Source organism: Rattus norvegicus, chromosome 3, assembly GCF_021556685.1.
Source record: "Rattus norvegicus strain SHRSP/BbbUtx chromosome 3, alternate assembly SHRSP_T2T, whole genome shotgun sequence".
Classification (NCBI taxonomy): domain Eukaryota; kingdom Metazoa; phylum Chordata; class Mammalia; order Rodentia; family Muridae; genus Rattus; species Rattus norvegicus.
The window spans coordinates 131,060,993-131,085,509 of record NC_141536.1 but is presented as its reverse complement, the minus strand read 5'-3'; the positions used below and the strand labels follow the sequence as shown (position 1 = coordinate 131,085,509).

Below are 24,517 nucleotides of genomic sequence, written 5' to 3'. Positions count from 1 at the left end.
ATCCCCAAGTCTAGTCTCTGGCATCTGGCCTTCCTTTCTTCTCTGGATGGTTGCCTGCTCCCAGTATGCCCTGCTCCTTCTTGCTCCTGAGGTTTTCCTCTACTTTCGATGGGCTAACATTTTGTCAGTATCCTGTATGGGTGTTTGGCTATCAGCCCTCAGCACTCGAATGGAGCTCTCAGATGGAGACGATTACCATTGCCACAGACCTGTATCTGGTTGCCTACAGACTGTGAGCCTTGGATCACACACACTTTGACTTGCTTGGCCCCCACCCAGCAGATGTGAGGAAATGGCTACTGAGGCCCTATGGTGGTTTGCAGTTGAGGGAGGAGTGTTTGTTCGTATTTGTATTCTTGACATAATACCAAGAAGATTAAAAATATATTTTAAAGAGCACTTTTTCAAAAGACCCTTGTGTCAGGTAGTACCCTAGGCAGAGGATTTCCATCTCCAGGTGAGTCTGGAGTGATGCTGATTACATTTTCTGTGTGTGTGGCATCAAACATTGAGTGAGAAAATTCATGTGAAGATGTTACTGACCATATGACAGTTCCTCTTACTGCATTCTCATGGGAGCCTGTGAGAGTGGTAGACTGTTTCATGTCAGTCCTTTCTACGTTTCCTTTATTCCTGTGGTGACATTTTTATAGTTGGGAAGGGTCTTGCTTAGTGATCTTTCTTGGAGTCATGCCAGTCATCTGCAGAGTCTGGCACCCAGGTGGAAGGTCCTGGCAGAGATGAGCGCAGTGTGATAGTATCTGAAGAAGCTTATGGACTTGAGCACCCTTGGGAGCTCCACCTTAGCCCTTTAAGTGTTGAGGGCCCAGGTGTGACTCTGTAGGACAAGGAGGGTGAAGCCTTCTGGAGAACCTTTCCAGTGTGGTCTGCCAGGCACTTCACTCTGGGCTGGACTACCGTGTGTCCACCCCAGTGCCTGGACAGGAGACTCAGAAGACCAGGACTGACAGCTAAGGAGCCCAAGGTGAAATGGCAGGTGGTACACTTCAGCCTCAATCTGGAGGCAAATCTGTGGACACCTTCTGGGCCTAGAAGTCTATGCAGGGCCCCACTAGGCCTAGGCAATGGTGCCAGATCCCGAGGGAATATGCCAGTGGATATTCCAGAGCACCAGTGGAGCTGGTGACAGTACTCATTTTCCAGCCTAGACAGACAGAACCAGTGTCCACTTAGAACCTTACCTTTTGAATGCTTTTCAAGAAAATAATGTGGCCCAGTCTCTGCCTGTTTGATGAGGCCACTCACCCCACCTGTCGTTTCTTCTCAGGAGATGGCTTCAGAGAAGGCCAAGGCTGCGGCTGGGGAGGCCAAGGTGAAGAAGCAGCTGGTAGCCCGGGAACAGGAGATTGCAGCTGTGCAGGCGCGGATGCAGGCCAGCTATCAGGACCATGTGAAGGAGGTGCAACAGCTGCAGGGCAAGGTGGGCACAGGGGAAGGGACAGGCCTGAGTGCGTCATAATGGCCCAGAGGGTGAGGCTTCAGCTGGGCCTGAGGATGTCTGCTGGGGGTTGAATTTGGTTCAATGTTTCTGTATGTTTCTGGTATTAATAACCAAGAAGATTAAAAATATATTTTAAAGAGCACTTTTTCAAAAGACCCTTGTGTCAGGTAGTACCCTAGGCAGAGGATTTCCATCTCCAGGTGAGTCTGGAGTGATGCTGATTACATTTTCTGTGTGTGTGGTTGGGAAGATTGCATGAACTAGGAGACCTGAACATACACTTAGCCTGGGTCTGGAGACCAACACTGGTGACTGCCTGTCTAGACTGACCCTCATTGTCAGAGTCTGACATTTATCTTCTGAAACCTATGCTTGGCTCGTTCTGGGCATGACAGCCTCCGTGCCACATGTGCCATGGGTGCCATGTGGGCTCAGAAAAACAAGAAGTGAGCTGTTGCTCAGGTGGTTGTGCTTTGTGACCTTGTGCTTTTTTCCTCAGAATAGTATACCACCCGTGTGGCCTCAGATGTGTTATGTGCATACATCTGAAGCCCTGAGTGTAGAGAGCAGCGAGGAGAGAGATGTGTTGTGTATGGTGGTGAAGGAGGTCCACACTTGTCCCCGAGACCCTGACCCTGGCATGTCACCGTGCATGGGCCCCTTGCTTTATCAGCAGTCCTGACTTCCTTGGGAGCAGATACAGCCTCCAGAGCTTCCCCTCTGAGCTGTGTGTGACCTTGTTGATGCAGGTTCAGTCAGTTCTCTGTGTGAGTGACAGACGCCCTGATGTTCCTGTTGGCACCTTTTCAGATCCGGACTCTTCAGGAACAGCTGGAGAATGGTCCTAACACTCAGCTGGCCCGCCTACAGCAGGAGAACTCCATCTTGAGGGATGCCTTGAATCAGGCTACCAGCCAGGTGGAAAGCAAGTAAGCCAGTGCCCCATGCAAAGACTGTGGTAGCATGTCCCCTAGGACTTAGAGCATGGGTGGACTTTGTGAGTCTTGTGTAGGCTATAGCAGGTGAGATCTAGTGCCTTTCTGGGTATGGGGCTGGGTGGCAGTCATACACAGGGCTCTTGTATATAGAGCTACCTGTGAGTTTCTACTCTCCCCACATCCAGCCTCTATGTGGGTTCTGAGCACTTGAGTCTTTGGCAGGTGTCTCAGAGCTCTCACGTCTCGATGCCTTAGAAAGAGCTGATGTATGCCAGCTTGTAGCTGGCTATTGAGGTTGAGGGGAGTCTGGTGGGCAGGGGATAATACCAGGTGCCTCTCAGTCCTTGTGCTGGCATCCGGGCACCGTGGCACTTTCATGCTCATTCTTACTGCATCCCCTATTTGAGGTACAGGGCAGAGTATTAAAGCAGATTTGTTCAGGATAAGTAAGGGCTTGTTGGGGTCTCAGTCCTCCACTGGGAGGATATGGGATTGAGGAACCTCACTGTGGAATTTACTGATGCTTTTTTTCTGGAGAAAGTGCTGAAGCTTGGGGAAATGCCACCCAATTGTCAACTGCTGCCTCCCTTCAGTTCAGAAACTGCCTGGTGGGGGTGGGGTATACAGCAGCCAGGTGGATTTTACCAGTCCTGGCTCCTTCTACAAGTCCTAAGCAGTCCCAGGTTCCACACTGCCCTTACCAGGTCACTCGGAGCTCTGCACTGTACAGTGCATGAGCTAAAGACTTAAGGAGCCCCACACCAGCTCTCAGCCAGGCTTCCGTCTGTCTCCTTGCCTTATGCTTTTCCTGAAGAAGTAGCATATGTACTAGTGACAGAAGTGGACATTTGATTAGTCTCAATTTTCCTTTCCATTAAGTTTCCTGAAATTCCAGAATAATCTTTTTTTAAGTGCCCTGTGCTCTAGTTTTGCATGACTTCCCAGGTCCTCTGCTAGAACACGGAGCCAGGACAAGTGCTCTCAGTGCCTTCAGGAGGCTCCCTGGGCTGGCATCACATCTGCCAGCAAAACAAGACCCTTGGCATCTGTGGGCTGCTGCCCAGACACTGCCAGGAGTGAGCGGAGGTGCCGTGCACCGGTCTTGCCTTTGACTTTCCAGTGGTGTCTGGGAGAAGCCTTTTGCTCTCTCTGGTCCACATACTGTGTTGGCAACCCGTTTTTAATAAAACACCAAAAGCCACATGGTTGATGTGCAAAAATTACTTGAATACGAGTGACAAGACGTGGACACTAAAATCAGAAAAGGCAGCTATGCTAGAAGGAGGAACAGTGGCCAGGCTCTATCACTGTCCTCAATTGGGGCTGCGGACTGTCTTGCAGGCAGAACACAGAACTGGCAAAGCTCCGACAGGAACTCAGCAAGGTCAACAAGGAGCTAGTGGAAAAGTCAGAGGCCTCCCGGCAGGAGGAACAACAACGGAAGGCTCTGGAAGCCAAGGCAGCCACCTTTGAGAAGCAGATTCTACAGCTGCAGGTGAGTAGCAGTGGTAGGCACCTCAGTGCCCATTCACTGCCCACCAGAGCTGATTGCATAGCAGGGATGGTGCCTGGTCAGAGTCATCCCTTTCCAGTCATGATAGACAGCTGGGGATGTAGTCAGTGTTTGGGGCTTGAACCTTGACCTTTGCTTGTTAAGAGTCATAGCACATGAAGGGTACTATGTGCTAAGCATTGGTATAAGTACTTAGTATCAGTATGAGTCTGGTTGTAACCTACCCTGTGAGGTAGGGACTGTTGGCATCTGCCCTTTACTCACAAGGAAGCATGTGTCCCAGAGAAGTGAAACAATATTCAAAATTTGCCTGGCCAGGACGCAGCAGAATCAGCATCTGGATCTCCGTCTGGCTCCCTGAGCTACCGCAGCCTGCAGTGGCCAAGCAAACTAACTGCCTGTAGATCCTGTGGCTCGGAAGCTGGTTTCTCAAGGGGTTGCCCAGCCTCCTTCAAAAAGAGGGAGGTGTCCTCTAGCATGCTGGGTAACACTCATGGGGCTCAGTCAGCCCATGGGCCTTAAGGCTTCTGCTCCTGATAGTTTGTGTCAAGCCAGATCAGCCTAGCCTGAGGCAGTCAGCACTGAGCAAGCTGAGTTTCTCTGTTTCTGGGTTTGAGAGCAGCACCTGTTCTGCCGTGGGACTTGGAGGGGGTGGGGCTATGCCAGACTGCAGCTTACTTTGTTGAAAGGAAAGGCCTCTTTCATTCTGTCCTTCTTTCACCTGCAACTCCTTCTGTGTGAGTCAGCCCGTTCCTTAGGGACCAGGGCAGGCAATGCCTCCAGGGTACAAAGTCTTAGATTTTTATTTCTGTGGATGAATGATTTCCTGTGGTTGTTTGTTCTTGAAACCAGTATTCTAACTAATGTTGGCCGTGAGTAGAAAAATGTGCAGTGTCCCTGCAATCTGGGTTGATTCCTTCTCGTAAGAAGTGAGACAAAGACAGGCTGTCAGTGTTTTTTCATGGGTGACATTTCTGTCTGTCCTGTTCCTGTCAGTTTCCAAAGAGAGTGAGGATATTAGAGTCCAAGTAGGGAATCAGGCTCCGGTGATGGGAGGGCAGAGGAGAAGCAGGCTTTTCCTCTAGGAGGTGCTAGACCACTCTTCACTGTTGTGCCTTCCCTGTGGAGCGGAGACAACCTTCTCACTAGAATGTAGAGAAGACCTACACCCTAAGGCCTGGATATGGTGTTTGCTTTTCTACAGCTGAGGGGTCACAGCCCGTCCTCAGTAAGGGTGCTCTAGGCTGTCTTGGTGTCTCTAATTAAAGTATTTGGCCCAGCACCACCCCATGCAGACATTGCCCTTTTCCTTTTTTCTTTTTTTTCTTTTTTTTTTTTTTCGGAGCTGGGGACGGAACCCAGGGCCTTGCGCTTGCTAGGCAAGTGCTCTACCACTGAGCTAAATCCCCAACCCCTGCCCTTTTCAAAGAGAAGGGGTTGGGGCTGTTTTCATTCTGTCAGCTCCTTAAAGGGGTTGAGGCATGACCTGGGATCTCATGTTAGCTGACTAGAGTTAAATGTTGACTGGCCCCTCTCACCTACCCAGGCCCCAGACAAACTTGAGTTCTATAGAGATCTGGCTTTTTGCAGAGTTAGATTCTTCAGAAGGTCTGACAAGTCCTCCTCCCCAGGGCCCAGTGTATGGGAATGGTTGACAAATAGCCAGAGGAGGATTGCTTGAGCTCACCATGGGTGAGAACGGCCTTTCAGCCACTGAGTGGCAAGAGAGGAAGAACATCAGGCACTAAAGCTTTGTGGTTCTGAGCAAGGATGAGGCGCACCTGTCTGTGTTGACATGGAAGTCTTCAAGATTCAGACGAAAAGTAGGAGAAATGACCATTTTATGGGTCAGACATGGTTGAACACTGATGGCTTTGTATGGCTGAAGCTTTAAGTGGAAACCTAGAAGTGCTCTACAAATGGGTACTTAACTGTGTGCCTTGCTCAAGTGCAGTGCTTCAAGGGAGAGGACTGTCACCGATGGGGAAACTCCCCCAGAAGGAAGGCCTCTGGCGGTTGTCCTCATTGAAGGGGTGCTAACTGAGGGACTCCTTGTCCAGGCTCAGAACTATGTGGGAATTGTCTCTTTCTTGTTGAAATTGCATTGTAGTTTCAGTTCTCCTTCAATCATGTGGGTCCCAGAGATTAAACTCAAGATCATGCTTGCGACAAGCACCTTTACCCGCTGAGCCATGTCCCCGGCCCTGAACTTTGTTCCTTGCCCACCATGCAGAGACTGCAGTAAATAAGACAGCCACACGGAGAGCATTGCTCTCTACAGCCCCGAAGCTTTAGGAGCCTCTGCTCCTCACAACCCTCTTCCCTCTGTTCCTCCTCAGGCGTCCCACAAAGAGAGTGAAGAGGCTCTGCAGAAGCGCCTGGAGGAGGTCACCCGGGAGCTATGCCGGGCACAGACGAGCCATGCCAACCTCCGAGCGGATGCTGAGAAGGCTCAGGAACAGCAGCAGCGAGTGGCAGGTGAATGCAGTGCCAGTAGCTCTTTCTGGGGCCGCCCAGATGAGCCCTCTGACCTTGGGTTGCTATGGGAACCTGCATATAGTGGGCCAGGATTGTCCCCTGGGAACAGAGTAGAACCTGTAAGGGCCAAACATGAGGTGAGGACAGTAGGGCAAGGCAGGGCTGACAAGTGAGGCTTAGGCAGTGCCTGTGATGAGAATATGACAGTCACTTACTCACCATTCCTCCTGACCCCTGTCATGGGCACTGGACTAGCAGCAGTGCTAGCCATAAGGACTAGTCCCAGCAATGCCTTATGGACAGACAGTATGTGGAGGGGCAGAAGGTAACTTGACTCTCTAGATGGATAGTTTTTGTCACAACTATGATACTTGACTGCTGGGGGCAAAGCAGCCATTGATATCCTGTGATCTGTAGTCCTGGCATTGAAACAAAACTTTATGACAGGGAGTGAGCAGCCTTTGAGCCAACTTGCTAGCCTCTGTTCTAGAAGGCCAGGTATGCCTTTAGCTACTGTATGCTTTCTGAAGTAGAAGGCAGGATTTAAGACTAGGCAAGAATGGTGAAAGGGGAGGTCAGCTAGCGCAAAGCCCTGAGTGAGCATGAAGTAGATGTCTGTAGACACCAGGACAAGAAGGCTGAGGAGATGAGCAGGAGCCTGGTGCTTCTCCTGTGAGTGTGAGGTGTGACAGGGCAGTGACTACCGAAGTGCTGATAAAGGGGCAGAATGTCAGATGGTGGGGGCAGAGTCCTAAGCTTCAGCGAGGGGAGAGGCGAGCTAAGGCAAGAGAATAGCCAAGTTCCCACTCCTGGGAACTGGGATTGAGAGTCTGCTGCTCTGTTCAAGTTCTCTTTGGATACAGTGCGAAGCAATAGCTAGGACCGACCTGGAAGATCAGCCTTGTGGGAGAGGGAGTGTCAGAGACGCTGGACCACTTTAGTTGGGGGACTTCTGAGACCACACAAGGAAGACAGTGTCTCCTACAGAGAAGGCCCAGGGCAGGCCCTTAGGAGGACATCGTCACTGGGTGTGTCTCATTTCTGCTGAATCTCAGCTCATCTGGCAGTATTTTCTAGAGAACAAGTTGTCCGTGGCTTCCACTGAATGTGCTCTGCTTCCTGCTCGTTGTCCATCGTGGTTCATTTCACCTTGTAGTGCTCACAGATGCTGCCACAGTATCTTCTCTCCTCCAGTCAGTCCACAGGAAGAGTTCATGGATCACAAGTCTGTTCTAAGGCCTCTGCATACATAGTGCAGTCCACAAAGAGGCCCCTCATACTCTGTGTGTGTTAGAGGAGGGGCCAACAGACGAGGTGTCTAGCCAGGCGTTCCCAGACCCTTACCTCTCTCCTTGCCCTTCTGCAACAGAGTTGCACAGCAAATTACAGTCCTCGGAGGTGGAGGTAAAAAGCAAGTGTGAGGAGCTGAGTGATCTCCATGGGCAGCTCAAGGAGGCCAGGGCGGAGAACTCACAGCTCACAGAGAGGATCCGTTCTATCGAGGCCCTTCTGGAAGCAGGCCAGGCCCAAGACTCCCAGGTCAGTCACTTCTCAGGCCAGTTGGAGGAGAGGGAGGACTCCCCTGAGCAAAGGGTTTCCCATGATGTCCAACCCCTACACATAGAGCCTTGTGGAACCAAGGAGTTCTCTGTGTTTCTTTTCAGGCCAGCCGAGCTGAGGCCGACCAGCAGCAGACCCGGTAAGCTTCAAGGCAGGCTGGACGGGACTGCAGGGCTGTAGCTCCCGCTGTAGCCCAGGCTGGCCAGGGCCCCTGGAAGCTAGAGCTTTTACTGGAATGCTTGGGTCTTTGGGGAAAACCCCTTTTAGAGCCTTTCTTACCTGTCCTGTCAGTGACTTTGAAGACAGAATACAAACTTGGGTAGGAAACAAAGCTGTCTCCTAAGGGGTTTGCATTAGTCTGTTTTCCATTGTTAGAGCAAAACGTGAGGCTGGGTCCCCTTACAAACAAAGGTGATTTTCTTAGTGCACAGATTTGGTGGTATCTGGGCTCTAGTGAGGGCCTCCTTGGCTATCACATCATGGAGGGAACACTGGCAGGAGTCCATGTAAGGAGACTGACTGCTCGTGGTGAGGTGGTGAGGAGGTGAGGTGAGGAGGTGAGGTGGTAAGGAAGTGAGGAAGTGAGGTGGTGAGGAGGTGAGGCTGGAAGTCTGGGGCCAGCGGGAAGCCAGGGCAGGCTCACTGTTTACAGCAGCTTTCCTTTATAGGATGAATCCCAAGAAACCAGTGTCAGTCTCTTTAGGGCAGCAGTCCCCATGACCTCACTACCTGCCTCCCATTCGGCCTTGCCTCTTAAAGGCCCCACTCCTCCTTAACATTCCTACACTCAAGGCTTCCCAGCAAAGCATGAATGCCTGAAGGACACAACAGTGAAATTCTAGTAAACTCTTCGGTCACTCGTCAAGAGCCATTTTAGCTCTGGGAGGGAAAGACCTCTGCTAGCTCTGTGATGCAGTGTTCTCAGTGTCTGCAAGGTGAGGGATTTTTAAGGATTAGGTCAGGCAGTCATGAGGAAATGGATATGGCCCTCCCTTTCTGCTGTAATCTAGAGCACCTTGTAGGACTTGTTAACTTAGTGAGGTGACGTCCCTGCTGGCCAAACTTGTCTTCTTGCCCATGTCAGTATCCATACAGACCCACACCAGGCCATTCTCAGGACTGTTAGTTGTTGCTAAGGCCAAGTACCTGGGTGGACCAGCTCAAATCAGGCTCTCGTCCTGGGACCAATTCCTCTGCAGCAGAGGCCCATATTCTTGGGAGGTGAATCATGGCTACTATGGTCTAGGACCCCAGAGCAGCCGTGTTGAGGAATGGTGAGGAGGGTGGTCTTCATCTCCCTGCACATTCTGAATGTGCCCTAAGCTATCAGCCAGCAAGATCCCTCATTCCGGCTGTTACTGCCAAAGAGTTGTTGCCCCATGTGCTTTGCAGCAAATGCAGCTCCCCATCCACAGCCTGACCACTGGTGTTCAACTTGGCTTTGTAAATGGGGCACCTAGAGGGAAACCTGGAACCCACTTGAAGACCTAGAGCCAACCGTCTCCATCTCCTTTCTCAGAACACATGGATGAACCTTGTTTCTCCTGACGGTGTTTACAAGGGTAGAGAGACAGTATTCATTAAGGATTTTCTCTTGTGTCTTAAGACCAGATTTTTTGAAGCCTGACATGGTAAGATACACCTGTAATTTTAACAGTTTGAAGATTGAGGCAGGAGGATTACAAGGTCAAGGCCAGCCTGACCTACAAACCTGTCTCAAACAAACCACCTGAGATTTTTGTATCACACTAAATTACTAAGATAATTCAGTCACACTCCAAATGCCTGGTGTTGATCGGTCAAGCAAGAACTGGTTGGTTTCCTTCTGAAACAGTGTATCTGTAAGTTGCCTGGGTGTGGCCATCCTGTTCTGAACTGACGTATCAACTCCCACATGTTCTGAGATTGCCTAGGAGGTGAAGGTCAGCATGTCCTTGCCAGTGACCTGTGTTCTCTGCTTCTTCAGGGTCTTGTTCTGGGCATGCTTTGGGGTGTTTTGCTGGTAAAGACTTTTGTGTAATGCAGTGGTAGAGGGAGAATTTGACACAATCCCACTTTGAAGGTGGAGTCAAGGTTCCATGGACCTGAAACCCATAGCCACAAAACCAGCCAGTGTCTTCAAGTGTAGGCCTGCTGTATTACAAATCCGGAAACTTTGCTAGACTGAGTCCATCATTAATTGTGGTCAGGATAGCCATGAATTCAGCCCATGGTGACTTTATATCATGTTGGTGTGAATGGTAGTTTTCAAAAAGATTTTGACTATGTCCTCCCAGAAGAAACATGGGTGTGTGTTTGTCCCCTTCTGGCTGACAGTGACAGTCAGATCCCTGCATCCTTCGACTGGTGGCAGCTCTTCTCTGCCAGACTTGCCCTGGAATCTCAGAGTTGCTCAGGCTGCTGATTGAGAATGTCATTGACCACTTCTGGATTTTAGATTTCGCATAATCTGAGTCTTACCATCTGTTCTGTATTCTAGTGCAGACGTATCACATTAAGATGTCCAATTTGAGGCTTGAGTATAGCTTTTATTTCTGAATGGTGAATGTCAATGAAGCTCATTGGATCTTTACATCTGGAGAGCCCTAGAAAGGTCCCATAGCGTGAGAAGTTCTCTTCAGCTTGTTCTGTAAACCTCAGTTCCAGAACTAAGAAGAAGGAAGGAGCATTTTAAGTCTCAGAAGAGTTATAAGTCAGTTGAGAGCTACTAAGAGCAGTGGTGCCCAGAGTTCCAGTTTGTAATGTGACAGCACTGCCCCTGAGTCCTTCGCACAGCTCTGAGGGCCAGGTGTGCATCATGGAGAGGGGTCAGCTGGCAAGCTCTGTGGTACCAAGGTAGGACTCTGCTAAAAGAAAGAAGGTCTTAAAAACTCTACTTGTGTCTCTCATTTGGGTCCATGCCCTACTCTTGGCACTTAAGGTGAGTAGAGAACGAGTCTAGGCAACTAGACAGGCTTCTCTGAAAGCTTATGTCCAGGCAGATGGGAGGACCTCAGTCTGGGCCAGGGCATAGGCAGTAAAGAACTGAGCTCTTAGAGCCCAGACTAAAACCTCATCATGTCTGCCTAGTCTCAAGGAACTGGAATCACAGGTGTCGTGTCTGGAGAAGGAGACCAGTGAGCTCAAGGAGGCTATGGAGCAACAGAAAGGGAAGAACAATGTGAGTGGAAGGTGCCTGCACTGGGGTGGGATGAAGGGGCAGAGAGAGGAGGCTGTGGGCAAAGTCTTCCACTTCCGTGCACACCACCCAGGCTCCACAGGACCTAACTTTGCCTCCAGCTTCTTTCCCATTGTTTGCACGAGGAATTCAGTGTGTGAACCTCTCTTCTGCCTCTCCATTCTCACAGTCCAGCAGCTGTCCCACAGACTGTCCGAGCATGGAGCCACTTCTGGGCTGGGAACACAGTGTACCACATCTCCTGTGCTTGCCTGTCATAATCAGGGCATGCTTGTTGCCCAGTACCCTCCCACAGGGACTGGAGTTTCCTAAGGGAGTCTCCAGGCCAGGGCCGTGCCAGGGGCTAGCTTTCTGTTTTGGAAGCAGGAAACTCTTCCCTCTGAAGAGACAGGCTAGTTCCCTACTTCATCAGACCAGTGTTTCCTCCTCCTGGCCACAGTACTAGCTTCGTCTTGAGCACTTCCCTGTGGGATGATGTGCACATAGTCCGAGGAAAGAGTGGTTAGTCCCTGGCAGGTCCTGTGAAATGCCCTGGTCTGGGATAGGGAGATTCCATGGGCCCTGCTTTTGCTGACACCTGCTTGAGGCAGCTATCCTGTGGGGACCATGCTGTGACTCACTGCATGTGGGCTACTGACTTTCTCTGGTTTCCTCTAGGACCTCCGGGAAAAGAACTGGAAGGCCATGGAGGCCCTGGCCTTAGCTGAGCGGGCGTGTGAGGAAAAGCTGCGCTCCCTGACCCAGGCCAAGGTCAGAGCACCCGCCCATCGAGTCCTTTGGTCAGGCCAAGGCTAGAATAGCAGCACCTCTCTGACTTAGTAAACACCATGAAACACACATGGACAGGATTGCCTTGGCCTTAGAGTATCTCCTGTATCCAACTCAGAATCTCCCAGGCTCCTGTGTCCTCTTCTTTCCTTCTCTTCCCTCCTTCCTTCCTTTTTACTTTTCCTTAAGATGGAGAAAAGAATCTGTGCCCTTGATTGCCTCTCCTCTGTTGAGAGGAGCGCAGACTCAGAGCAAGCCCAGGGTTATGCCGCTTTTATGCAGTTTTTATCCTGGCCTACATTGAAATTATCATGCCTGTCAGGGAAATGATCTTCTCATTTGGGCAGAAAAGTCCTCTAGTGCTCTGGTTACTGGAGCCAGCATGGAGTCTCATCTCTAGCAGTAGTGACCCCTAAAGCCACTGCACCCCTACTTATCACACATGTTCATCGAGTGGGAAAGGCTCTCCTGCCAGCATCATGTGCACAGGAATGTCTGTCTCCATAGGACCAGCCTTGCAGTGACACTCATGGCTTTCCTGGGAAGCATGAGGGTGCCAGAGGAAAACCTGGCAGGCTAACGCTGGCCATACTATCCTCTTAAAGCTGAAATTTGATTCCCGAGTCTTAGACTTTAACCCTAGAACTGACTCATGACCTAGCCCGTGTTATGGCAGATTCGGAAGTTGTGGTCTCAGCTCTTACCTGACTGGATTGTGACTACACAGGTAGACGGAGAGGACCGCCTTACCTGTCGCATGGTTCACCTTCATGTGTCAGGTGTAGGTAGTGAATGCTGTTCATAGTTGGGGCCCTTGCCATCAAAAGCCTCAAGCCATGCCAATGGGTGTGGAGCTGCCAATGTCCTGCGTGTCTCAGTTTTAGACAAAACTTCCTTTTATGCCAAAGTTCCCTAAAGCCATTCCACAGATTGACGTCCTCAGAGAATGCAGCTGTCCTGGGCTTTGCTCCATGGCTCCTTTAATTCTCTGGCTCTTTTCCTGATGCTGTGCTCTCAGTGGTGGACACTTCTGGCTCCCTCTGGAGGGCCAGAGAGAGGTGTCAGGCTTTAGTCACCTTTACTATGTTCTCTAAGTTGGTATAGCTCTGCCTGGTGGGAATTGGGTCCCCTTCAATAGAACAGGATAGCTAGAGATGAGCCTCCCCAGCCTCTGTCCCTGTCTTCCACTGACCCTAACCCCGGTGGCTGCTGGAACTGCCCTGCTAGCATCCACAGTTTCCATCTGTTACGATACCATGCACTCTCTAGCCTGCCCCATCCTGCCCTAGCTGTATCCTTGGTCTTTATACATGTGTGTATATTATACACTCAAGCTAGAAAGGAAAGTTAATGGGACCTGAGTGTCTACTGGTTTGCACAGATAATCAGGGGCACAGACCAAACAGCCTGGCCTCCTCCGACCTGTCCTCCCATGTGCTGAGAATGGGGGCAGAGGCTGAGTGCTGCCCTTCTTTCTCCCACCTTCCAGGAGGAATCAGAAAAGCAGCTACATCTGGCTGAGGCCCAGACCAAGGAGGTCCTACTGGCCTTGCTCCCGGAGCTCTCTATCCCAGCTCACCAGGTAGGAAGGAGGATGGCTCCCTGGGTCCCTGCAATTGTCAGGGAACAACCTGGCCCTAACATGCCTGTTTCCTTTTAGAATTATGCTGACTGGCTACAGGAAGTCAAAGAGAAGGGCTCTGAGCTGCTGAAGAAGCCACCTGTTTCCGTAGAGCCCTCCTTGGTAAGTGACATTGCTGCGTACTGGCCTTTCCTGCCTAAGCCCTCTGACCCCGAGGAATCGGGAGCTCAGTCTTCAGTGAGTTGTCAAGACAAAGGGCTGAGTAGACTCTGATGACCCCTTTACCCTTAGGACATAGTCTCAAAGTTGAGGGAAGCTGAGGAGACCCAGAACTCTTTGCAGGCTGAGTGTGACCAGTACCGCACCATCCTGGCAGAGACGGTAAGCAACCAGGGCCAGCCTTGGTAGTGATTTGTGACTCCTTGGTGTTTCTAGGGCACTGCTAGGAGGGAGAGCTTTGGTCTTTGGGGCAGGAGATGTCATGGTTCTGTGTGACCTCAGGTAGCCCTGTTGCCTTCTCTGGGCCTCATGTCTTTAGTTGGATGGTAAAGAGGATGAAGAAAGCTCTTGGGGTTTTGTTGTTTTTAGTTGGGAATAAGTGGGTTAAGGTCTGGGGCTTGGAGAGATGGTCTCAGCAGAGAATGCCTGGGCAGGCAGCTCAGGGGAAGGACAGGTAGGCGGAGAGTAAATGGGGTTGAACCCTTTGATTCCAAGAACAGTAGGAGTTGTAGCAGCTTTATTGGGGCCACAGACCTTATTTCCTGGTACAGCTCTGCCAGGGCCAGCTTCTTCCCCTGTGACAGACACTGAGTTAAAAAGTCCACAGGGCGAAATAGCGCTGCTAAGGGTAAAGAAGATAGTGTGAGTTCATGGGGTCAAGCTAAGAAGGGAGAGAGCCTCAGTGTCCCCTCCCCTCCAGGAGGGTATGCTCAAAGACCTGCAAAAGAGTGTGGAGGAAGAAGAGCGTGTGTGGAAAGCCAAGGTGGGAGCTGCCGAAGAGGAGCTCCAGAAGGTATGGCTGGCCTACATAACGGCTTCCCCAATCCCTTACCTATACACACACACACACGCTTCCCACGCTTAATGAGTCTTCTCTTTTGTAGTCACGGTTTACAGTGAAACATCTAGAAGACCTTGTGGAGAAGCTAAGAGGAGAACTTGAAAGCTCAGATCAGGTATATCATTCTCTTTCCGAGGTTTCTTCTCTGTTGTGCTGTAAATTGCTGGGCATGTTCTGACCACACAAGCATTGCATGGGTCCTTGTTATTTTTTTTTCCCTCATGGATCACATGTCTAAGGAGGCTGTTCTCTTCTGAGCAAGGGTTTATCCTATTTGGCCTAAGTGATGGGTGGCCTGGGAGCCATGGGCACTGGCCATGCAGTGGCTTTGGATATATACTTCAGAATTAAGAATTAGTTATGAATTAAGGGGCCTACTGCTCTTGAAGCTACTGCAGCAAACTTTGGCCTTTGTAAAGGTGCCCTCCAGCCTAAGCTTTGCTCAGTGCACATCTAAGGACTGTTCTGCCCACTCCTGAGATCTCCTTGGTAGGGCCCAGCAGGACTGGAATTTCAGTTTGCTGTTGAGTAGGGGTGGGATGGGAGATGGGGGGCAGGCTCTCTTACCAGGGATGGTTTTCTTACTGACCTCGGTTTACCGGGTGGCATTCATCCTTGCTTGTTTCAGGACAGCCAGACGTTGTACCTCTCATTTCCGTTGTATTGTTAGGGCCCCTGCTGATCAGTAAGAGACTGACCAGTGTTCATGTCTGTTGCTGCCCAGGTGAGGGAGCACACTTCCCATCTGGAAGCGGAGCTGGAGAAGCACATGGCAGCTGCCAGTGCAGAGTGTCAGAATTATGCCAAGGAGGTGGCAGGGGTGAGTGGATCCATCAATCATTCCCCAGGTCCTGGTCCTGAGTAGTCTCTGCCCCAGGAAACCTAGGTTATTCCCAGTGACTCCTTTACTGTTTGAGTGCTTGTCAACAGGAGCCTCAGGAGCTGGGTTTTCAGACTTCCACCCAACAACCCTGCAGATGTCCCTTTGGATTGACAGCTCTGGGCCTATTGGGGCAGATTTCAGAAAGCCAGCCCCAAGGCAGGGCAGGGACAGAGCCTTCCTTATGAGAGTGATCCCTCATGCTCTGGCTGGCCCATCAGCATGTGGCCTCTCTGCTTGGCTTGCTGTGGTCATTTTTAGCTGAAACTGAAGTTCAGTCGGTCTCTGTCTTTCTGATTTCAGAAGTAGAACTCCCAACCTTCAGGCTAGTTTTGATTGAAAACCTTTGCTCTTTAACAAGAGACAATGGGCAGGTGTCTTAGGGTTCTGTTGCTGAGAAGAGACCATGACCACAGCAACTTTTATAAAGGACAACATTTAATTAGGGCGGGCTCACAGTTCAGAGGTTCAGTCATGGTAGGAAGCATGGCAGCGTTCAGGCAGACACAGTGCTGAGAGTCCTACATCTCGGTCCGCAGGCAGTAAGAGAGGAACTGAGAGCCACTAGGCTTGGTTTGAGCTTCTGAGACATCAAACCCTACCTGCTAGTGACAAAACCTTCCTCCAACAAAGCCACACCCACTCCAAGAGGCCTCGCTTCTGATAGTGCCACTACCTAGAGGCGTTTCTGAAAGCCTGGGTGTGCCATCCTTCCGAAATCAGCTAACAGGAAATTGTACCGGTAGAGCATCCCCGGGCTACGTAAATCGCCAGGGCTTGGATTCTCTTTCTGTGTGAAGTATGAACTCATTGGAACTTTCCCCCCTTTTACCCTTCATCTGGTTGTTTCCCCTGAAGTTGAGGCAGCTTCTGCTAGACTCTCAGTCTCAGCTGGAGGAAGCCAAGAGTGAAGCCCAGAAACAAAGCAATGAGCTTGCTCTGGTAGGTTGACTTACGTCCAGGGCAGGGGTGTATGATACGGGGTATGCGTGTGTGTGTGACTTGATGGTGCTGCTTTGATATCCATGTGGTCTCTGCAGCTTAACAGGGCATGCCATGCATCAGTCACATAGGCAGGCTCAGTGGGACTACGGCAGCTTGCCGAAAACTCTCAGCTGGGCTTGTAGCCGCCAGGGGCTAGGATGTTCACATTCTATTTCCTGTCTTTGGGCAGACCTGGCTCCTTCTCAAGACCATGGGCTTGGGGACCAAGGGCTGTGGGACATGTAGGCCGTAGTAGCCTGTTTGGTCAACTGAGCAGTCCAGGACATAGGACCCCTGACATAATAAGGGGCTTTCATAGCCTTTTGCCATTTCTGGTTTCTGCATGTTTTCCTGCTTCAATGATGGTTCAGGCCGTGCTAGTCTTCCAGTTCTACAGGATAACCCGCTCCTTCTGGCCCTCTGTCAGGCACTGACCACATAAGCCTGGACAGACGTGAGGAGCTGCACCATGCAGGTTGCCTCCTGTAGTCCAGTCAGGTTTTCCAGTTTGCAGCTGCTGTGACTGATCCCATGTCCCAGCTGCACAGTCTCCCTTTTCACAGGAGATTGTCATCCCCAGCTCTGGCAAAGGGCAGCAGCCTGTGCCACCATTGTAGCTATGTTCTGTTTGGTCTGCATTGTCATTTGAAAACCTTGAAGTGATTGAACATGTGCTGTCCAGGAGAGCAGCTCTGGTGTGTTAGGCTGCCCGTCTCCATACTTTCTACTGATCCAGCTCACTGGATCCAGGTTTTAGGCCTTGCTCAAACTACCATACCAGAAATAGATGCTGTCCAGGCCAAGCCTCCCAAACTTAGGGCTGCAATTCTCAGCCCCCCCACTCTCACCCCGCAAGGGATGTAGCCCAGGCAAGGCGTGCACATAGTACATGCCTGCCAAAGGTTGGTTTCTGTCTCTGGGGCCTTTTGGGAAGACAGACGTGGGGTGGCTTGCTGACTAACGCTTAAGTGGAGACTGTAACCACCCAGGTCTCCTAAAGAGCTTACACTTGAGTTCTGTCCCCAGGCCTTCTGACTGGGACCTTTCCCAAGCAACCTGTGACTCTGATGTCCTTCAGGTGGGAGGCCCATGGTCTAGTGGGCTCCGAGAATTACAAGGCAATAATGTGGTCTTACCATCTTGTCTGGCCCCCCAAAAGGCCATGAGTAGGACACCACATCCTTGAAGAGTTGGAATGTGACCTGTTGTCAGTTGCCTCTATTCCATGTAGACTCCCTGGCTTTGTGTGGTTGCTCCTGGGGGAGAGGGGTGTTGCCCCACAAGTTCACCTCAAAAAACACACATGGCTCTCATCAGCCAAGAGGCTTGTTGGCCCCAAGGCTTTTGAGGCCCTGAGTGCAGTTTATGATCCTAGCCTATCCTTTTTTTTTTTTTTCTTCTTTTTTTTTTTCATTTTTCCCGGAGCTGGGGACAGAACCCAGGGCCTTGCGCTTGCTCTACCACTGAGCTAAATCCCCAGCCCTACTAGCCTATCCTTAATGCACAAGGGGACTTAAATATCCATCACAGATGGCAGACCTTTACTCCTCCTCCATCTCTGAGGAGTCTCAGTGTCTGTCTCTGTCTCTCTCTCCTCCCCCCCCCCTCTGGTGAGTGCATGGGTGCTTGTGTGCGCGCATGCGTGCTGTGTACCTGCATGCCACCAGTGTGTATTTGCATAAACCTGCCCCTCCCTGTTTCAGGTCAGGCAGCAGTTGAGTGACATGAGGAGCCACGTAGAGGATGGTGACGTGGCTGGGTCTCCAGCTGTCCCTCCAGCCGAGCAGGACCCTGTGAAGGTTAGGGTGATAAGCTGGTCCTCAGGCGTGTTCCGACCTCAGGTGGTGCTCAGGGGTGGGCAGTCTCTGTGCTGACTAAACTGAGTGCAGGTATTCCAATCCCCCTGCCAGCCACCCTGCTTGATCTGGGTGAGTCCCCAGATGGAAGGATGTACAGTCAAGGGCAGGTGACCAGGGCCTCTTACTACCGAGGAAGGGACTCCTGGACAGCTTGGGTTCGGGTCTGTAGCCACAAAGGGGGTTTGTCTTCAGCTGTAGACCTTTACTGGGGCACTGCTGGCTGGACATCTCTCTTCAGAGTTTTGACCAAAAAACCAGTTGCCAAGAGCAATTGGCAAGAGGCAGGGACCTATCGTTGGGCTCCTTTTGTGGACCATGTCATGCCTCATGGCTTTGGGGTCTTTCCTACCTTGTGAGTCTGTGAATGGCTCCTGAGAGTATAGTGTCCCCCAGCGCCTTTTTTCAACTTGTCTGCTTCTCTCCTGAGTCTGAGGCACTGTCTTTCCAGAAATGAGAGTGCTAAGAATGACAGTGCAGGAAAAGGCCTAGGGAGTCCTAGAAGCAGCTTGAACGGGGAGCCTACAGTTTCATTCTGCCCCAGAGGGGCCTCTGCCAGCTCTCCAGTCACAGTTGTGGTGTCTCCATACAGTTGAAAACACAGCTGGAGCGGACAGAAGCCACCCTGGAGGATGAGCAGACACGGCGGCAGAAGCTCACAGCGGAGTTTGAGGAGGTTAGGTCCTCCCTAATGGCCCCAGCCCCTAACTTTGTCCTTCCCAACTTTCCCACCAGGCACCTGGGCTAAGAAGCTGTGAGGCACCTGGTGCGTAGGCACTGGTGCTGGCTCTGCCCTAGGAGGAGCCTTGTAGGTTTCTGCGTCTTTGGGGGATCCTGAAGGCCTGGATGCTTGTGGATTATCTCCAAACTTCTTGCCCATGTGGATCAACGTGATGTCCTCTTAGGCTGGGGATAGCCCTCCCTTGGTGAACTTAGCCAGGTTTGACTACTAACCCAGATGTGTCCCCTCTCCAACAAGGCTCAAAGTACAGCGTGTCGGTTACAAGAAGAGCTGGAGAAGCTCCGTGCTGCTGGCCCCCTGGAGTCTTCAGGAATAGAAGAAGTTACACAGCTGAAGGTAGAGGATGAAACTGGGGTACAGTTTGGACTTGAAGGTCTTCAAGGCTTTGGTCATTGTCTTAGTCACGAGTCTATTACTGTGAAGAGACACCTGACCAAAGCAACTCTGCTAAAGTAAAGTATTTAATTGAGGGCTTACTGAGGTTTATTCCCCATCACAGCAATGCGTGTGGTGCTGGAGCTGGAGCTGAGCTACTTCCTGAGCCGCAGGTCAAACTAGTGGGCTTTGCCTGGGGTTTGCACACTCATATCCTAATCCCAGAGATACACTTCCTCCAAGGCCACACCCATTTCAGTAAACCACGCCTCCGAATTCTTCTCCGGTAGTGCTACTCTCCAACGCCCCAGTATGCAAATCTATGAGCCTGTAAAGGCCATTCTTATTCAACCACCTTGACTCTCCCAGTCAACCTGGTTCTGGGAGAGGGGCCAATCCAGAAGGAGCAGCTTCCCTTGCCGCACCTAGTGGAAGGCACTTGACCTAGAACTAAGTCATATCTCAGTTACAAGTTAGTGTCCCCCTTGAAATGTAAGCTTAGTAAAGCTTGGTTCAGATACACAGGTGGTGGCCTTTACCTTGGGCAGTGCACAGTAGACAGTCAGGCTAGGAAGCTGTCTGAGAAGTAGCAGAAATTGACAGAACACAGGCAGAATCATCAGTAAAGGCTTTCTCCCAGCCAGCACTGTCTAAGTAACCATATTCATGTATTCCTGTATTCATGAGTCATCAGAGCTAGCTCTTCCTCCTGGTATATCATGTGAGAGCCAACTACTTTCCACCCTCTGGCCTGCAGGAGAGACTAGAAAAAGAGAAGAGGTTAACAAGTGACCTGGGACGTGCTGCTACCAAACTTCAGGAACTGTTGAAGACAACCCAGGAGCAGCTGACAAAAGAGAAGGACACGGTGAAGAAGTTGCAAGAACAGCTGGGAAAAGCAGTGAGTACTCAGTGCAGGCTGGACTACAGGGCTAGCATCCAGGCCTCCAGTGGTTTGTTCCAGGCTGTTTAGGGACCCCAGGGAAGCAGGACACTGGGGATAGAGAAGTGCAACGGGAGCTGACGTCTGCATTGCTGGCTTGTCCTCATCCTGAAGCCTGTGTGGGCCCCTCTGCCTAGTTGGAACGCCTTGCCTGCAAAACCATTTTTAGCCACACTCAGTGCCTTAGATTCCTCTTATAGGGTCACCCCAGTTCCTACGCATGCACCCCCAGCCCCTAGAGTCAACCCTGGACCTCTAGACTGACAGGTTTGCTTTCTCTGAAGTGCTTGGAGATGCTTGTGGAGCTTCTCTGAGGGAGGACTTATGGGTCCTGGGCACACAGCAAGTGGTGGTGATTGGGGTGGGGGGGGGGTGCCTTGATTCCTGACCTGGTCTGGTCTCGCCTTTACATGTCTACTTTGTTTGCAGGAGGATGGTAGCAGCTCAAAGGAGGGAACCTCTGTCTGAGTCTCCTCGGCAAACTGTTCAACTTACCAAAATGCCTTACACATTCCTTACAAATAAACCAACCAACACAGCGTTATCCAGGCCCAACTTCTAGTGAAGCCATTGGAGACAAGTCTCAGAACCACAGAAATAAATCTTCCAGAACCCCAGTCTGTAAAAGAACCTTTGTCACATTTGATAAACACTATTCCCGGGAGCAGCCCTGGACCACCTCGAGCAGACGCCAAAGCCCTCCTCAATGCTGACAGACCAGGGTGTGCTGGGAGTCCAGGACGCTCGGGATCATGTCAATCAGTGCAATTGTCTGTATTTCTCAGTGGGGCCGGGTCAGGAAGCAACAGGCCAGGTGGTGAGTTCTCAGAGGCTGCTGAGCAGACTGGAAGGCCCCAGCCCAGCCCAGCCCAGCAAGGCTGCAGCCCCTCACCCCTGGAAGTTGCCAAGCAGAACTGACATGTGACTGCCTGGATGTCAATGCCATTAAAACCAACGTGTTGCCCGGCACTGGGGTCTTGTGTGATCTTCTGCTGGACCTCTCCCATCTAGCTACTAAGCCTGAGTAAAGCAAAGAATAGCTGTCCTTCCTGAAGGCCGGGACCCTGCATGAGTCATTTGGAGTCCCCCGATTTCTGCCTGCCCCACCCTCTCTAGTCACTTCCTAAATTCCAGAGTTCCCCAGGCAGGGCAGGGACCTGGATACTAACCACGCCTCAGGGGACTGTTCTCAGTGTGAAAGAAGCCACTCTAGATTTCCTATGACCTCAGAACTGTGAGCTCTTGGCCCAGTAACCTGAAGTTGGGGAATCTTGTGCAAGTGGTAGGGCTTGCATAGAGGGAACATAGACTTCATATAAAAAGTAGTCACAGTAGGGTGTGAACCTCCAGGAACAGAAAGTGGCTCTGAGCAGCTCCGGGCTCCTGTGCCAGGCTCCATCCAGACTTGTCAGACTCTTCCACAGGCAGTGGTTCCCACCCCTAACCTGTTACCCTCCAAATCCTAAGAATCTGACTGGTTCAACTTGGCTAGGGAGAGCTGACCCTTGGATGCCGCTAAGTCCTGGGGTAAGGGCGACTGGAGGGTGAGATTTCTACACTGCTCTGCTTTGTATCACAGAGCAACCTGGGGCTCTCCTGCTGGCTGTCACAGGAATCTTGGGAACATCGGTATGCTTTACTTGTGTCCTCTTGCCACCCCCTCACACCACAGAACATAAACTACCTGAGACCACATGGCCAAGCACTCTGGCCCCAGCTCAGGAAGCACCTATGAACCAAGACATGGCTCTGCTGTGTATTAATGAACAAGGTGCTGGGGGGGGGGGTGCCCTGGGAGATGGTGGGTGGTTGCAGATGAGGGAAGGTGGTAAAGGTAAGGCCAAGAAAGTATTCGGTCACGTGGCTGGGCAGTACATGGCAGCAGGAGACAGTTTTTAAGGAAGGAATACAAAACCTTCACAGAGGCCAAGAGCCTTCCAAGACTTCTCCCCATGGTTTCCTACTGGGAGAGTTCAGCTCTGTGCCTCTCAACATTGCTACCACTGTGACTCTAGTATAGTTCATGCTGTGGTGCCCCTAAAACCATAAAATCCTCACTGCTGCTTCGTAACTATAATCTTGGTAGTTCATAACACTTTGTTTTCTGATGGTCTCAGGCACAGGAGTGGGGGGAGGGTGCTAACAGCATCCATGGCTAGGAAGATGTCCTCTGATGCCTCCTGCCTACTTTGGTAGGTTTTCTGTTCCTGTCCTTCCTACACTGCTTCCTTGTCCAGGTGGGCCCCACTGAGGCTGCCTACAAAGCCAGCATCCTGCCTTGGGCCAGGCTTCAAGTGAGGGTCATGAGAGATGACCAGAGGAGCATGCTTATCTCAGCAGTGGTCTGCCCAGTAGTGCTTCCAGCTCTGTTGGTGGTGTGGACCATGTGACAGTGGGCATCAAGGACACTTTGAGAGAAAAGAGGAGACGAGTAAAGGTGGCAAGATACTGAGGTTACCTCACCAAGCTTCAGCATCTGTCCCAAGATGCAATGGCTTCTGCTTGTCTACCAGTGGGAGCCATGTCTACCACTGACAGCCTGTAGGAGGCTAGCCTGGCACCTTATGCACACTACTTCAGCATCTCTGACTCAAAGGTGCCACCAGTCCTGACAACCTGCCCAGCAGCAGCACCTCCCAGCCAGCAGAGGGAGCCTGAGTTTGCCAGGTAGTACAACTGCCACAGTAGTGTCCAGGATCTTACCTCAGCTAGACCCAGCTGCACAGCTGTTCCAGAACAAGGTTGCCTCTCTCCACTGGACTGCAACTCAAACTGAGCAGTGGTCTACAGAGTGTGAAAGGTTAGCAGGTGCTGCCATTGCTACCACCGTGCTCAACATGGTAGACACCATAGGGACCTTGCCCAGTCACAGCTCCTTGTCCACCAAAACTAAAGAGGTGCTCAAGCAGTCCCAGCTTCTAGTCACTTGACTGAGGAGGTGGGCACAAGTGTCATCTCTCAGGAGATGCTGCTCTCCAGGACTGCCCTGCCTCCTCTAGTACCAAGCTACCAAAAGCTTCTCTTTAGACATCCCACACAGCCACCAGAGGTGCCCTGCTACCTAGGCAGCTCTGTAGGAAGACCATGATTCAACCTTTCCAAGGGACAGCTGCTTTCCAGAGACATATTTTTGAAAGTAACAAACATTATAGCCAACTCCTGATAGAATTCTGTCTGCACTGGCCTCCTAGGTGAACCCTAAGGTGGCTTCCCATATAGACATTTTAGTATGCCTACCCTTGAGAGTGTAACTATCTTCTAGAGATGGCATATGCTTAGCAATTTTGTTCTTGACCAATGTCAACAAACATGTAAACCTTAGCTGCAACAGAACTGAAACATTTGTTAGCACAACTTGGGACTCAGACTAGGTGTCCCCTGAATCTTAGCAAAAGCCACCTACAGAAGATAAACGGCCTCCAGGAACCATTAGAATCTACCCCATTTCTGGAGATGTTCACTTAGATTGCTTAAAAGCCTCCATGCAGCATCCCTGCCTTACATGTCTTAATAAGGGTTTTACTGCTGTGAAGACCCCATGACCAAGGCAAGTCTTACAAAGGACAACATTTAATTGGGTCTGGCTTACAGGTTCAGAGGTTCAGTCCAGTATCATCAAGGCAGGAACATGGCAGCATCCAGGCAGGCGTGGTACAGGAAATGTGAGTTCTACATCTTCATCTGGAGGCTGCTAGCAGAATACTGGCTTCCAGGCAGCTACGATGAGGGTCTAAAAAGCCCACACCCACAGTGACATGCCTACTCCAACAGGGCCACACCTTCTAATAGTGCCACTCCCTGGGCCAAGCATATACAAACATTACAACACACCTATGTGCCTGAAGCACAGCTGTGGTAAAGGCACGGGAGCCATACTTCACAAGCAGATACACTTTAAATAGCCATGGATAATACCTAGGTATTCTTGGTCTCCTACGTTATGATGCCTGCTGCAATGGCTCCGAAAGCTATTTTGCAGAGATTCAGGATGAAGAGTGACAAGTGGCCAACTTTTTTTTTAAAGAGTCTAATGGAAGTGCAACTTACATTTTGCTTGGAAACTCTTCTTGGAATAGGAAAAAGATGTCCAACGTTTACAACTGCATTCTCACTTAAGCAGAGTGTGCTATGACCCTAATCCTATCAGAAATGCCAAAACCTGGAGGGCTTACTGCCTAGGGAAGGTATACTGGCTTGT

General features: G+C 50.9%; 1 protein-coding gene across 3 annotated transcripts in view; it reads left to right on the top strand.

Annotated features, from left to right (window-relative positions):
• Positions 1–21,288, top strand: part of Rrbp1 (ribosome binding protein 1) — a 62,214-nt gene extending 40,926 nt beyond the window's left edge. For 2 of the 3 annotated variants that reach the window (NM_001427599.1, XM_087652218.1), the window contains 20 exon segments: positions 1,289–1,441; positions 2,273–2,391; positions 3,742–3,895; positions 6,253–6,391; positions 7,761–7,930; positions 8,056–8,090; positions 11,021–11,111; positions 11,787–11,879; positions 13,387–13,479; positions 13,558–13,641; positions 13,771–13,860; positions 14,399–14,491; positions 14,583–14,654; positions 15,264–15,359; positions 16,278–16,361; positions 18,107–18,202; positions 18,852–18,935; positions 19,239–19,337; positions 20,134–20,277; positions 20,749–21,288. In NM_001427599.1, the coding sequence (NP_001414528.1) occupies positions 1,289–1,441; positions 2,273–2,391; positions 3,742–3,895; positions 6,253–6,391; positions 7,761–7,930; positions 8,056–8,090; positions 11,021–11,111; positions 11,787–11,879; positions 13,387–13,479; positions 13,558–13,641; positions 13,771–13,860; positions 14,399–14,491; positions 14,583–14,654; positions 15,264–15,359; positions 16,278–16,361; positions 18,107–18,202; positions 18,852–18,935; positions 19,239–19,337; positions 20,134–20,277; positions 20,749–20,787 (2,028 nt within the window). In that variant the 3' untranslated portion in view covers positions 20,788–21,288. 3 annotated transcript variants of the gene reach the window in all.
• The last annotated feature ends 3,229 nt before the right edge of the window (positions 21,289–24,517 follow it).